This window comes from Lagopus muta, chromosome 3 (genome assembly GCF_023343835.1).
Source record: "Lagopus muta isolate bLagMut1 chromosome 3, bLagMut1 primary, whole genome shotgun sequence".
Classification (NCBI taxonomy): domain Eukaryota; kingdom Metazoa; phylum Chordata; class Aves; order Galliformes; family Phasianidae; genus Lagopus; species Lagopus muta.
This window is the reverse complement of record NC_064435.1, coordinates 82,570,753-82,583,547: the sequence shown is the minus strand read 5'-3', so window position 1 is coordinate 82,583,547 and position 12,795 is coordinate 82,570,753. Positions and strand designations below refer to the sequence as shown.

The 12,795-nt window shown below is 44.7% G+C and overlaps 1 protein-coding gene across 4 annotated transcripts in view; it reads right to left on the bottom strand.

Moving 5' to 3' along the window:
• Positions 1 to 1,532: 1,532 nt before the first annotated feature.
• Positions 1,533 to 12,795, bottom strand: part of RIOK1 (RIO kinase 1) — a 29,796-nt gene continuing 18,533 nt past the window's right edge. For 3 of the 4 annotated variants that reach the window (XM_048940881.1, XM_048940882.1, XM_048940883.1), the window contains exon 19: positions 8,109 to 12,793. In XM_048940881.1, the coding sequence (XP_048796838.1) occupies positions 12,683 to 12,793 (111 nt within the window). In that variant the 3' untranslated portion in view covers positions 8,109 to 12,682. Of the gene's footprint in view, positions 12,794 to 12,795 lie in introns of all 4 variants that reach the window. The other variant, XM_048940880.1, reaches the window with a different exon arrangement.

Genomic DNA, 12,795 nt, shown 5'->3' with positions numbered 1-12,795 from the left:
GAGACCAAGGTCTGTGGCTGGTTTTTACACTACTTAAATCAGAGCAAAACACAGACAGTTGTTTTTACTTGTGGTGTTTTGCAAACAGGCAGAACACTTGCAAATCACCTGCCAGCCAAGGCCCAGGGAGGTGCAGGACAGAATCACAGAATGGCTTGGGTTAGAAGGGACCTCAAGGATCATGAATCTCCAACCCTTCTGCCACATGCAGGGCCACCAACCTCCCCATTTAATACCAGACCAGGCTGCCCAGGGCCCCATCCAATCTGGCCTTGAACACCTCCAGGGACGGGGCATCCACAACCTCTCTGGGCAGCTGTTCCAGCACAGCAGTACAGCACAGCAGTACCTTCTGCATGTGGGGCATGACACAGGGATTTATCTCAACCAGGGATTTCAGTGTACAACTTTAAAAGAAAACACCTCCTGCAGAGCCTACTGCACACTGTGCATCAGTATCCTAAGGAAAAAATAAAAATAAAAACCAGACAGCAAAACCAATGAAGCAATAAAGGTAAAGACATGTTCCAAGGGCTGTTCCAGTTTGTGCTCCTTGTGCCTAGAGAAACAGCCATGGTTGGTACCAATTGGCAAGAGCAAGCACAAGGCCAGCAATTTGGGATTCAAAGAGGTTATGGTACTAGAGACAAAACCGGGAGTCAATGATTTGGAAGCTGAGCAAAGCCTCTGCTCTCCCAACCCGAGCACAACAGCAGAGAGACAACCCCAGGTGAGCCGTCCTTTACAGAAACGACTTGTTCTGTTTTCTGGATCAGCTTGCCTGCACCTGTCAGGGAGAAACCATCAGCTCGATATAATCAGAGAGATCTGGAGGGAGGGCAGCTCCTCGAGGATCACCCATCACACCCTGGTCTGGAGGAGTTTTATGAAGCTGTAATAAACACAGTGCAAGCAAGAGAAGGCCAGAATGAGAGATCAAAAGGTTTACCCGGCATGCCTGGCTGTGGGAATGGAGCGCACAGCTGTGCATATGAAAGGGTTACACCCAAAAAATGAATATGACTGCCAAGCAGGGTGGAAAGAAATTATGTTTACAACTGCAAAGCCTCATGCTTCCATCATCAGGTGTTACAGAACAGGAATCCTGGCCTGCAAAAATTTCCAATTACCTCTGTTGGCTGTGTGTGCACAAGTAGTTTCCTTTCTTATTATTTAGTTGGAAAGTTATTTTCTGTACTACTGTTTCCATGCAAACCAAGAGCTTTTTTTGAAAAACAAACCAACTCTGATGTCATGGGATGAGCCGTGTACCAGTTAAGACAGGATCATAATGAAGGGAAAAAAAGAAATCTGTTTGCTCTGATTCAGGTCCAATTTTCCAGCTTTACCTATAACGAAAATGTGATAATTCTGTCCTTAGAGAATTCATGGAATAGTTTGAAGTTGTATTACTGTAAAAAAAAAAAAAAAAAAAAAAAAAAAAAAAAAAAAGAAAACCAACAAAAAACCCAACATGTAAATGAATCATAGAATATGATTCTTGGGTTAGAATATGAGTCTTGGGTTAGAGGGGATGTCAAGGATCATCAAGGATCACCCCCGTGCTGCAGGCAGGGCTGCCAACCTCCACATTTAATACTAGAGTAGAAACGGCAAGTTGCCACTTGCTTTCCTTTCTTCCCGAGCAAATGCAAGTTCTGAAAATATCTGTATTATCTTAAGGAGGTGATCAACCTTGAAATAAGAATAAAAAAAGGGAATACAGAGCATAGAATTGTTAAGGTTGGAAAAGGCATCTAGGGTCATCTAGTCCTATCATCAACCCGTCACCCCCAGATGCACATTGGTGATGTACATTGTACATATGCTGACGTACAGTGAGAAGCAACAAAGGTGATGATCAGTGACTTATAGGGATGGTATCTCAAGGTTTGGGAAGCTCAGGATTGAACCTCCAACAGAAAGCATTTGATACTGAGCAGAAGAGTTAAAGAGAAGCAAAGAAAGGAGCCGCTGCAAAGCGCTTTGAGCCAAGCACATCACTGAAGAAGAGACAAGAGCTTTGCTGACCCTGGAGGCCATTTGCCAGGAGGGAGCCCAAACTCTTCCTATTATGAGATAAGGCTAAGCAAATCAGCAGCAAACAGCTGCATTGAAATACTACTACTAATGATACACCATTCTGCTTTCCTGGGATGGTTTGAAAGCTTGTTGTATTTTTATTGGACTTTCCAGTGATGTCAGCTTGAGGCAGGGCTTAGACAAGTAATTGCTGAAGGGCGAGTCTAAGAAGGGTGTAATTAGCACAGGGAGTGTCTGATGTGGGAAAATGGCATTCCAACCTGAGGGAGAGCCAGGGTCAGCCTGTCCTGGGCCCCTTTGCGCTTACAGGTATTGGAGGAGGAGGAACACCCCCAGCCCAGCACTGTGTGCTACTGCTGTGAAATGCCACTGACCTCACTTATTCATCACCAATTACTCAGACTGCAACAATTTCACATCAGACAGCGTTCGCTGTCACGGAGCTGAGAATGCAAGCACGGCTTAAACCTTCCAGATACACAGCCCTGAAGTTATTGCATCAGGTAATGGTTGCAAAACAGACAACTGCTGACTTCAGGAAGGCTGCATGGGTGTAACTAAGAACAGAATTTGGCCATTAGCATTTGCATGGGTTTCACTGTAACTTACAAGAGGGATGCGGAAGAGTCCCCACTTCCAAACAGCAGAGGAAGCACTTCCTTTGCAGTTGTCCATCTCCTACCTGCAGGAGTTGTAACTTCTCCCTTTGAGAAGTAGACTCCAAGCATCAGTCAATCCATCTATCCTCCTCTAAACAACTCCTTTACATTCACCTCTCCTGCTGGCAGCTCCTGAACTGGGCTTGTGAGTACTCTGTTCCAGAAGTCACTTTGCAGCCCCAAACCACACAACTGCTCCTACCCACGCCACCTAGCCATTTGTTTCACTCAGATTTTGGGTCTTACTATAGGCAAAGGCTGGAAGCACTCTGCAGCTTCTTTCAAATACACCAGTACAGCATCATTATCTCTGATCCAGCAACCAAAAAATTGTATGAATGCAGACATCTAGGGGAAATCATAGACCCATCCAAAGCACAGGTAGCTCAATCACCATGCCTTGTGCAGCCAGACCCTGTTGGGGTCTGGGAGTTACTGTGTGTGTGAAAAGACCACTAAGCTCACCTAGTCAAACCATCACCCCATCCCCACCATGCCCACTAACCACATCCCTCGGTGCCACATCCACACATCTTTTAACACCTGCAGGGATGGTGACTTCACCTCCCTGGGCAGCCCATTCCAGTGTCTGACCACTCTTTCTGAGAATAAGTTTTTCTTAATATCCAACCCAAATCTCCCCTGAGATGCAAGGCTACAGCTACCCTGGGAGTCTTTATAGCATAAATCCGCAGTGTATCATGCTCCCAAGCACACCTCTGGTGGACTCCATTACATCAGCAAAGAATTGCTCCCTGTGATGCTATGTTAAAACCTCTCCTATGAAGCTTGTTTTGATGTGCTTGTTATTAGCTTCCTTCCCACTGAAATCTTTTCATCTTTTGCCTGTGCTGCCCCTTACGTATGAAGCAAGCTGTCAGAAGACATCACCATCTCGAGGCTTTTGCAAGAGCTGCAACACTGGTCAGGGAACTTATATCTCTTCACTGTCCTGACTGACATAACTATGAGATAGCAAAAAGCAGCAGCAAGGAGGCCGGCTCAAGTCTCAACGTGCCCTTATTATGCATTTTTACCCAAGACACACGTGGCTCATAGCACAGAGCATGCTGACAGCTCTCCATAAGCTGCACCTTGTGTTGAAGCATCCCACTTCTGCCAGATTATTTCCTCTCTCACTTGTCCTCTTTCCCTTCCGCACAAACTGTGTGATAGTTTCTCCTGGCTGCCCAGAATTCAGTGCCAATAGCAGGTTACTTTCAAGCCTCAATGAAATATGTTTTCTTTTCACTTAAGTCTCACCACCAAACTCATTTCGTTACTCTCAGTTCCCATCTCTAATACTTCCAGCATCTCAAAGGAAGAGAACAGCGCACCACCCAGGCTTACCATCAATAAAATGGACTCATTAAACATGCTTCAAAGCAAACAGTACAGGTATTGTTGATCCAATACAAACAGGAATCCTTTAATTCTGCACAATGCAATACACAGGCAGCCACAGGGGACTCCGGCTCTTTTACAGGGAGTCCATCAATTACACGGGTTGGTCATAGAAAGCTGACGTTTCATTTTTAAGTGGAAATCACTTAGCAGGAGCGTCTTTGGGCACTGCTACTGGTTTCCCCAAATGAAGAAGATGAGAGGGAGTTCCTGGCTCACCAGTGGGAGGAGAAACAAGCTCATACAACATGTCTGACAAGGGCTTGCTAATCATAGAAACACTAAGGTTGAAAAAGAACTGTAAGATCATCCAGGCCAACTGCCTACCTACCACCAATATTTCCCCACTAAACCATGTTCCTTAGTACAACGACATCTTAGGAAAGCTTTAAATTCATCTAAATACTTGGTAAGCCATGAATGAGGCCAAATTCAACTTGGTTTGTGACTTCCTACAGTAATAAATTTTGCCCTTTAAAGAAATAAAGAAAAGTAGAGTTTGATTGACTGCAGTAGGAAAAAAGCTGGTTTTTCTCTGTGATGATCACACAGATTTTATGCCTCATCTGTGATGTATGTAATACTAAAGTGCATCTTAATGCAAGAGATTTAAAGAGAACATTGTAAATAGGGTATTTTCTTCCTTTACAGTCCTTTCCAGTGCTGTAAGTAGTAATGATAATTGGCAAAATAAAGCCACATAACTGACATTTTCTTTAGAACTCTGAAAGAACTACTTATTTTCTCTTCCACTAATACTAACATAATAGAATGTCAAAAGATATCCTCAAGAAACACATCCTTCACCCCTGCTCAGATAGGAATTCTTCAGCTCTGTTTAATCCTCCCATCTCTCAGCTCCCATCAGTTGCACCAGGACTCAAGCTTTTCAGGGGATGAAGCCCTTGGTCTGCTCCCTACCAATCCTCAACAGTGAATAGCACCCTGGGTTGCACTGATCAACCAAGGAAGGGCCAATAAGGAAGGGCAACTTGCAGACAGACTAATGACAGCATCCAGAACAAGGGATGGTGCAGAAGGTGCTGGAGAATCACCACATGACAGCTCCTCTCTTCAACTACTTTTTCCCTTGCTAGCTTTGCTCATCCAGACTTGCTCCATCATTTGAGTTGTCACCACCTCCAAAGAACCACTGTTCTTCACATTCACCACTATTACAGCAAAACAAGTTGTACCAACAGTGTTTCCATGCATTATTTTGCCTCCTTACATTCCCTTGAGGGCCCAAATACATGATAGGCCTGAAGTCTACCATCCATAGTAGTAGCTCAAGTCCACACTGAGGCTAATTTATAGCCCAAAGAGACCTAACACTCTGCAAGGCATGCAAACTCATACTCTGCAAGCTCGTGCACATCAGAGGACTGCAGAATGAGAAGGCTGGTGAGGACAGAAGACAAAAATTTCTCGGGTTTCTATTCTTACCAGTAGCATAAGAGCATTACGAGCAACATCTTATCCTAAGCACACAAAGAATGAATTGAACAGACAGTCAAACCCTGTGCTATGCATTTTTAGGTAGCATCCACCTTCATCTACTCCAGCCAACTTGCAGCTCTGCAAGATCTGCATATCCCCAAAAGAATCAGCAGTAGCACACACATCAACACTGGAATGCTTGGAAGGAGGAAACATTACTCAAAAAAAAAAAAAAAAAAAAACCAAAACCAAAAAACTTTACATACCTGACCTCACCTCAACACTTCATCTTCCGACCTAGCCTGCTTATCCAGCCCTCCCTCTCCAAACCTGGACTCCAACCTGCTTTGACTATTTATAGGCTAAAAGTTATATTGTTAAGGTTGCTGTAACTCATATACCTCACAGACACAGAATTACATAGTGAAGAATCCATAAATCTTTTCAAACTTGCTGTCAAGATCTCAAGCCAAAGTGCTGGTAATGGCCTACAACATCTCTCTGCCTCAAGCATGGTGCTCACGTCAAGCTGCAAGAGCCAGGGGTCAGATTAGGTAAAGGGAGGTGAAAAGCAAAGCTTAAGAAAAGGAACACCAAGTAAACTCTTTGGCTTCAAGTGTCCTTCAGAAGCTAGCCACAGGCCAAACTTTCTGTTCTCCATCCCCATCACTCTCTTAGCCCAGTATTAATACCAAGATAAGGGTCACAGCCTTCCTGCTGTGCAGCAGCCCAATATAATCAGATATCTTAAAACAATTTTAAAAGCCCACCAAATCCAAAACCGAAATACACAACAAGAATCAAACACCAAGCAACATTGCCAGTAGCCATTCCTGCTCAACAATCCCCCTCTTATGGCCTCTGAGAGCTTCAAAGCAGACACAGATCTCCAGGCTAGGTTAGAGAACATCCTAAATCCAGTGCTGTAGGCTACAGGTCCACGCAGTCTGCAGAGATCAGAGGCGGGTTGTCGCATGCCATGAAGAAAGGCCAAGTTTGTCCTTATTTCTGCCCTTTGAAAATAAACAATCATAGGAGAAGAGAGTAACAGCTGTCAAACTGTGCTTACAGCTAGTTCTTATGGGAAAGCAGTTACTGTCTATTGCATTACACAAGATTGTAGTTTATGCCCACAAGTTTGAACAGCTGCAGAGTGGCATCCTTAGGATGTTTTAGATTCTCACCACAGGTCTTCATACACACAGGAAAAATGTCTCCTTGGAGTTTGTCATGTGCTGCCTGCAGTCTCATCCTAAATCCATCATTAACACCAGATGGAGCCCTGCCCAGAACAAATTATGACACTATCACCTTTGAGAGCATAACACTTTGCCCAAGAACTACAAATTCAGGAGAACTAAAAGGCTTAGGTGCCACATACAGATCCATCAAAATTTACATCACTAGCACTGTTCATACACTAATTCATTCTCAGCAGACCTTCCAACAGCCTGAGCAGCTTACTTCTCCCTCTAGAGGATATGAAAATAAGCACAAGGAAGTAAGATCACATCAAGACAAGGAAAGCCATGAGACACTAAGATAGAGCTCAGTGGTACTGCTTCCAAAGTCTATCGGTGTTGTAGAAGGACAAAAAGTACAACTGTAAAAACAGCAAGTTACAGATTTATGTATTTATTTTTTACAGCAATGCCATAGAAACTCAGAAATGAGTTCTCATTCAGCTTACTGTATTTAAATTATTTGTGATGCTCTTTACCAAACAGCATCTTAAATTTCATTAAAAGTGGCAAAACCACTTCTGAGTGCTTCCTCGCTCACTGAGTGTCCAAATACTTTCTCTGTAAAGAAATGGAGACAGGCAATTCCATGTAAACAGATGGGAGACCTCCATACGCTTCCCAACCACTGCAGTCTCTCATCATTCTGCAAGCATCCCCAGGGAGCATCCCACAGGTTTAAGGATACGCTGAGAAGCACTCAACATGTTCTGTATTGGTGCCTCACCTCTACAACACCCCATTGCTAAATAAAGTAATGGAATGTTCATGGAATCCTCTTCCACCTCTGCAGCCATACATCAGTAGCATCTCAACTGGCCATGAACAAAAGCTGCAGGGCACATTCATCCTCAGAAAACAGCAGCCTCACTTCTTTCATATCTTGAGGGACCATCACTGCGACTCTTGTCTGGGCACACATGCCAAAAGCAAGCATGCCTGAGCTATAGAGGCCTGCCACAGCTAGTTTTGTATTGTTCAACCAAAATATTTCAGCACAGAAATGAAATGAAAACTCTCTAAGCAGCCGCTCCTTACATGCAAAGCTGGTTCTACTGGCCTCACGATGGGGAAACTAAATCCACAACCTCCACCTCCCAGTCCTTCTATTGCTATGTACTGTAAGACCCACAGCATGGGAGAAGCAACAAATCAGTGTCAGACTGAAGGACTGGTGAAGTCCTCAGAACCGAGATGCAGTTTCACAACAGTTCAGAAGGCAAATTGGCCATACTGCATTTTAGGAAGATGGACAGGGTGGGGAAAAAAGTGAAGAAAACTCAGACACCTCACAGATCAACTTTTATGGAACAGAAGATACCTGCTGAGAGTACTTCTTACTCCTCTCCTCCCACTGAGGCTCAGTGACTGGCAGTTGAGAACTGCTCTGGAATGTCCTACAATAGGACTAAATTGCTTTTTTATGCTTTTGTCTTTGATAGCAGTTGTAAATACTTCCACTGTATGACGTATGCTTTCAAATATCACTAGATCTTTTGGCTGTGAATTCCAAGAAACGCATCTCTCTGAGTATCTGACCCACATCTGAGAATCTGACGCCTTCCACATGTTCAGTCTGTCTAAAAATACAAAGTTACAAAAGTTAACAGCACCTCAGCATTAGAGAACTGACTTTCAACCTCTGCTTACCTGCACTGTTGTGGGCTGTCCCAAGAAAAGTACTTGTACCTGCTTCAAACCAACCCTCCACCAGGTTAAGCTTCCTTTAACTACTATTGCAGGGTTTGGTGAACAACACTTGAGCATTAACTTTCTTTGCTGTTTCCATAATTCCTTAAGCCTCTCATCCTGCTTTTTCACTTTCTCCTGTCCAAAGTGAGGAGCCTCAGCTCTCGCCTTGACTGCACTCCTCCCTGCACTGACACCACAGGGTTGAGCCACCAGTCTTGGGACGACCATGGGTGATGCTACCACAACCTCCTCACATGGCAGCTGATGGCACACACAGCACCAGACCAGGGGACAGAAGCATGCCCTGTGGGTTCATGTTCTGAGCAGAACTAAATACCAGCCTTAGGATGTGGTCTTCTTCACTATACTTCCCCCAAACAAGGCTATAGTCCTCTCTTAAATTACCCCACCTGATTCTCCAATTGAACATTTCACATATGGGTGTTTTGATTTCATAGGTGGTACTTCAGATACTTAGTCTTTATATTTTAGCCAGAAAAAGAGTGTTAAAGCAGTTCAGTTAGCCGTGCTGTTTCTTTTGCAGCTGTAAAAACTCATACCAATTGCCTGACAGAACTGCGTTCCCATCCATTTTCGGAGAACGCAGATAACAAAACATGCATACTTTGACAAACGTGTCAGACAATATACAGTCCTGCTTACAGAAACATTCCCAAAGCCACGGTGACAGAGCAGCTTGAGTTCAAGTCATGACAGCAGTACAGATGTTTTCATTCAGAAGGGGGAAAGAAACTCATCTGGATGCTACATTTTGACACTTGAATACCCTGTGAGCAATAGAATGAAGGAGCAGCAGATCTGCGGTCAACAGAAAGGAATTCTCTCCGCCTAAGGGATAGTTATCACATCAGCCTCAGCACTGCTGTAACCCATCTCAGCCATCTGCAGCAGCCACAGCCCACCAGTTACCCATGGCCAACCTCTACACAGTTTGTTCACTCATGTTGCTCCACAGGGGTGTTACACTTCCCACAGCCCACAGGAGATCCCAGAGCCCTATCAGTAACTTCCATAAGAGAGAGGAAGGAAAAGAGGAAGCGTAAAGCAGCAGCATTACCTTAAGCTGCTTGTGACCCAGTTCTTATAGGAGGTACTGGCATTCCTACCCTAGCAATACTCCACCTGCAGAGATAACAGTGACAGAGTATGCAATAAACATGTTGCCATGGCAAATGCAAAGCAAGTAGGCTTCTTCAGATCCTATTACTCAGGAAAAAACACCCTACCTCATCATACACTGATGTCCATACAACATAGCTTTCAAGTTCAAACTAGCATAGGATATTCAGTTTTTTCTTTAGTACAGGATACAAACAAATGCCAGTCCTTCTCATCTACTCCACCTACCACTAGACTGACCTCATTAGGTAGTTGTGTGTCCCTGATGTATCTTTAATAGCCTATTTCCTGATACAGAGTTCACCAGAAAGGAGGCTCACCTCATGGCCCTTGCCCAAAGTGCTTCTGGCCCACCCAGTGCCTGTGGACTTCTCCACACCTCAAGCCTGCAGTAGCCAGGGCACATGAACTGCTCTCACAGCCCACCTCAACAAATGCATTCCCAGCTGCAAGTTATCCTCAGGTCACCTGCACTTGCAAAACACAGGCTCTTCTGTGCTCCTCATCTGTGCATGCTCCTCCACAGATGCTTTGCAAATACCTAGACTACATACCTACAGAAAAGCACCTGAGGCAGAAAGTCAGCTTTGCATAGCCTTCTCAGGTAGTCCTGCTGCACACAGCTGCAAGCAATGCTCCTAAACAGCTGATTCAGGCCCACCTTCACACTACCAGATGGCTAGAGCTGGGCAAACTTGATCAGGCTGTGCAACACAGCCTGGAGGGGAGACGAGGCTATGTGAGCTGGGACAGTTCTTCTTCCCTCAAGCCCTGATCACAGCAGCCTCCATTTTCTGAAGTGCTTCCTCAGGTAAGGAAGGCAAAAGCCCTCAGTGGCACACACACTCTGGCTCAGTAGCTTCCAGACGCAACACCAAGATCCAGTATTTATCCTCATCTTCAGAGTTCCCAAAGAAAATGGGGCTGCCTCTGCATCTGGCAACCCCAACCTTACAGCCAGCCACGAACCAGTATTCTAGCAGAGAAGCCCACTAGTGGCCTACTTGAACTTAGAGCAGAGTTTGTCAGAGATTCACTCAGCCTTGGCCCATTTCACAAAACACACTGAGGTTTGCCCAGTGCACAACTCTGTGCTAGAAGAAAGCAACAGAAGGGACACAATTCCCTGCTAACACCTCCAGTCTCCCCCCCTCACTTCCCAGTGCATCACTTTCATGAAACATGGATGTTATCACTGATACACCAAAGAGCTGTTAGTTTGTGAGAAGAGGGACTGATACAATGTGATCCAATGGCAAAGTGCACAAGACTTTTTGCATTCAAGACAACCACCAACCATATTAACTGCAGATATAATGAAGGCCAACTTGCCTGATAGTTACTACGCAATTCCCATGATGGCAAGCAAAAGCAGAAAATACATCAATGCAGCTAGTAGGACTAATTTTGCCATCAGCAGTACTTGCTCACCTCAGAACATAGGTCTTATGCCCCTCCTTTCCTTCACTGCCAAGTTAGAGGCAGTCACCTTTTTTGCACCCTATGTAATGTCATTTTCCAAACTGTATGTGTTTTTCCATGGGCTCCCAACAAACATCCCTACTTGCTGAGGCAAAACCAGTCTTGCTTCCCAACATGTTCCAGCAATCCCATTTTCACTTACATAAACATGTATGTAACAGTCTATCAGTCCCTGTGGGGACAGGGAGAAAAGGAGGGAAGTGTCTGGAAGCACTGACCACAATTCTAACCAAAGGAACAGAAGGGTTTGTAGAGGTCAAGCTGAGAAGTGCAAGCAGCCCACATTTCTTTGAGGAAACGTGCTCCTTAGTGGAGCAACCATGTGTGCAATTGGCCAACATCTCAGTCTTTGCCTGTGACCATCCCACAATCTCTTATGGGTGCGGAAGGGAAAGAATAGAGAAGGAAGCTTCACCCTGCCTCTGGCCAACCCATCATTGCTTGATGCCTGCTGACGGATAACAGCCTTCTTCTATCATCAAACAACGTGCATCCCAGAAGTGTAATCCCCAGGGCATCAACTCCACCCCTAAAATGGGAAAACAAAAAAAAAAAGATTTATTTTTTTTTTTTACTGAACTCAAAGCCCTTGTCTGTGTTGGCACAGGGAGTCCTGAAACTGTTGACAGCAGGGAAAGGTGACTGATGAACAAGGACAACACCTCTCTCAAGGCCTCTGTCAGCCTCAGCGGCCCAAGTTGCTGCCATGAGAAGAGGTGGGATGTTTTGAATACGGCACCTTTGCTCCAACACAAAGGACTCTTCAAACTCTGCCAGCTCCGCCCTACATACACCTCAGCACATGGACAGGTAGTGCTGAGGCACACCACAAACAGCTCCCATGACAGCTTTTCCACCCTGAATTTGAACAAATGCAATCTTGATGTCCAATATTCATTTGGCCAGCCTACAAAAAGGTGTGCCCTACTTTCCTTAAGAGCAACACTGCCCCATGCTGGGGTCAACACACACAGAAATATCACAGCTTTAGTCTGTTTAGGCATGCCTGTCTGGTTGCTTCAAAAGGGAACAGGGCAATGAGAAAAGTTGCATCCCAAATCATGAAATTCAGCTTTCAGCGAGATAACATCAAAAGGTGATGAAAGCACAGAGGCAGCAAGGTTACCTGCAGATAGCTGCAACAGCCTGCAGAAGACAGCTAGCTTAAGTTGCTGCCTTCACAGCACAGAAGCACAGGCCTTTACTTGAAGTAGTTTTCCCATCTTTGTTGTTCCCCCCTCCTCCAAGAATCTGTTTGAATCAAATCAACGCTCTGGAACAAAATGAACCAGCACACACACAGTGTAAGACAGGAGAGGAAGATGCCACAAACAAATCAATGCGAGTCTAACAACAAGCTGAATCTTGAGAAGGATTTTTAAAAGCTCAAATGCGTTGAATTTGTTCCTTCCTGTTGCTAGAGCCACAGCATAAAGTCTGGTCAAATAATCACACCACACTGCCACTGAGACCACCCTCACAGTTAGTACTGTATGACGTAAATAAAGGATTTTTAATTATAAAAGAAAGTGACTCATTAACTAGAAACAAATCAGTCCTTTTCCCAAGCCAAAGTTGATCTTATTTGCCCTTCTTCATTTTCGCAGTCTTCTCTCTCCGCTTCTTCACATGCTTTGGGACTTTGTTTTTTCTCTTTTCTCTTTGGGCTTCTTTAACCATCTTTTTCCTCTCCT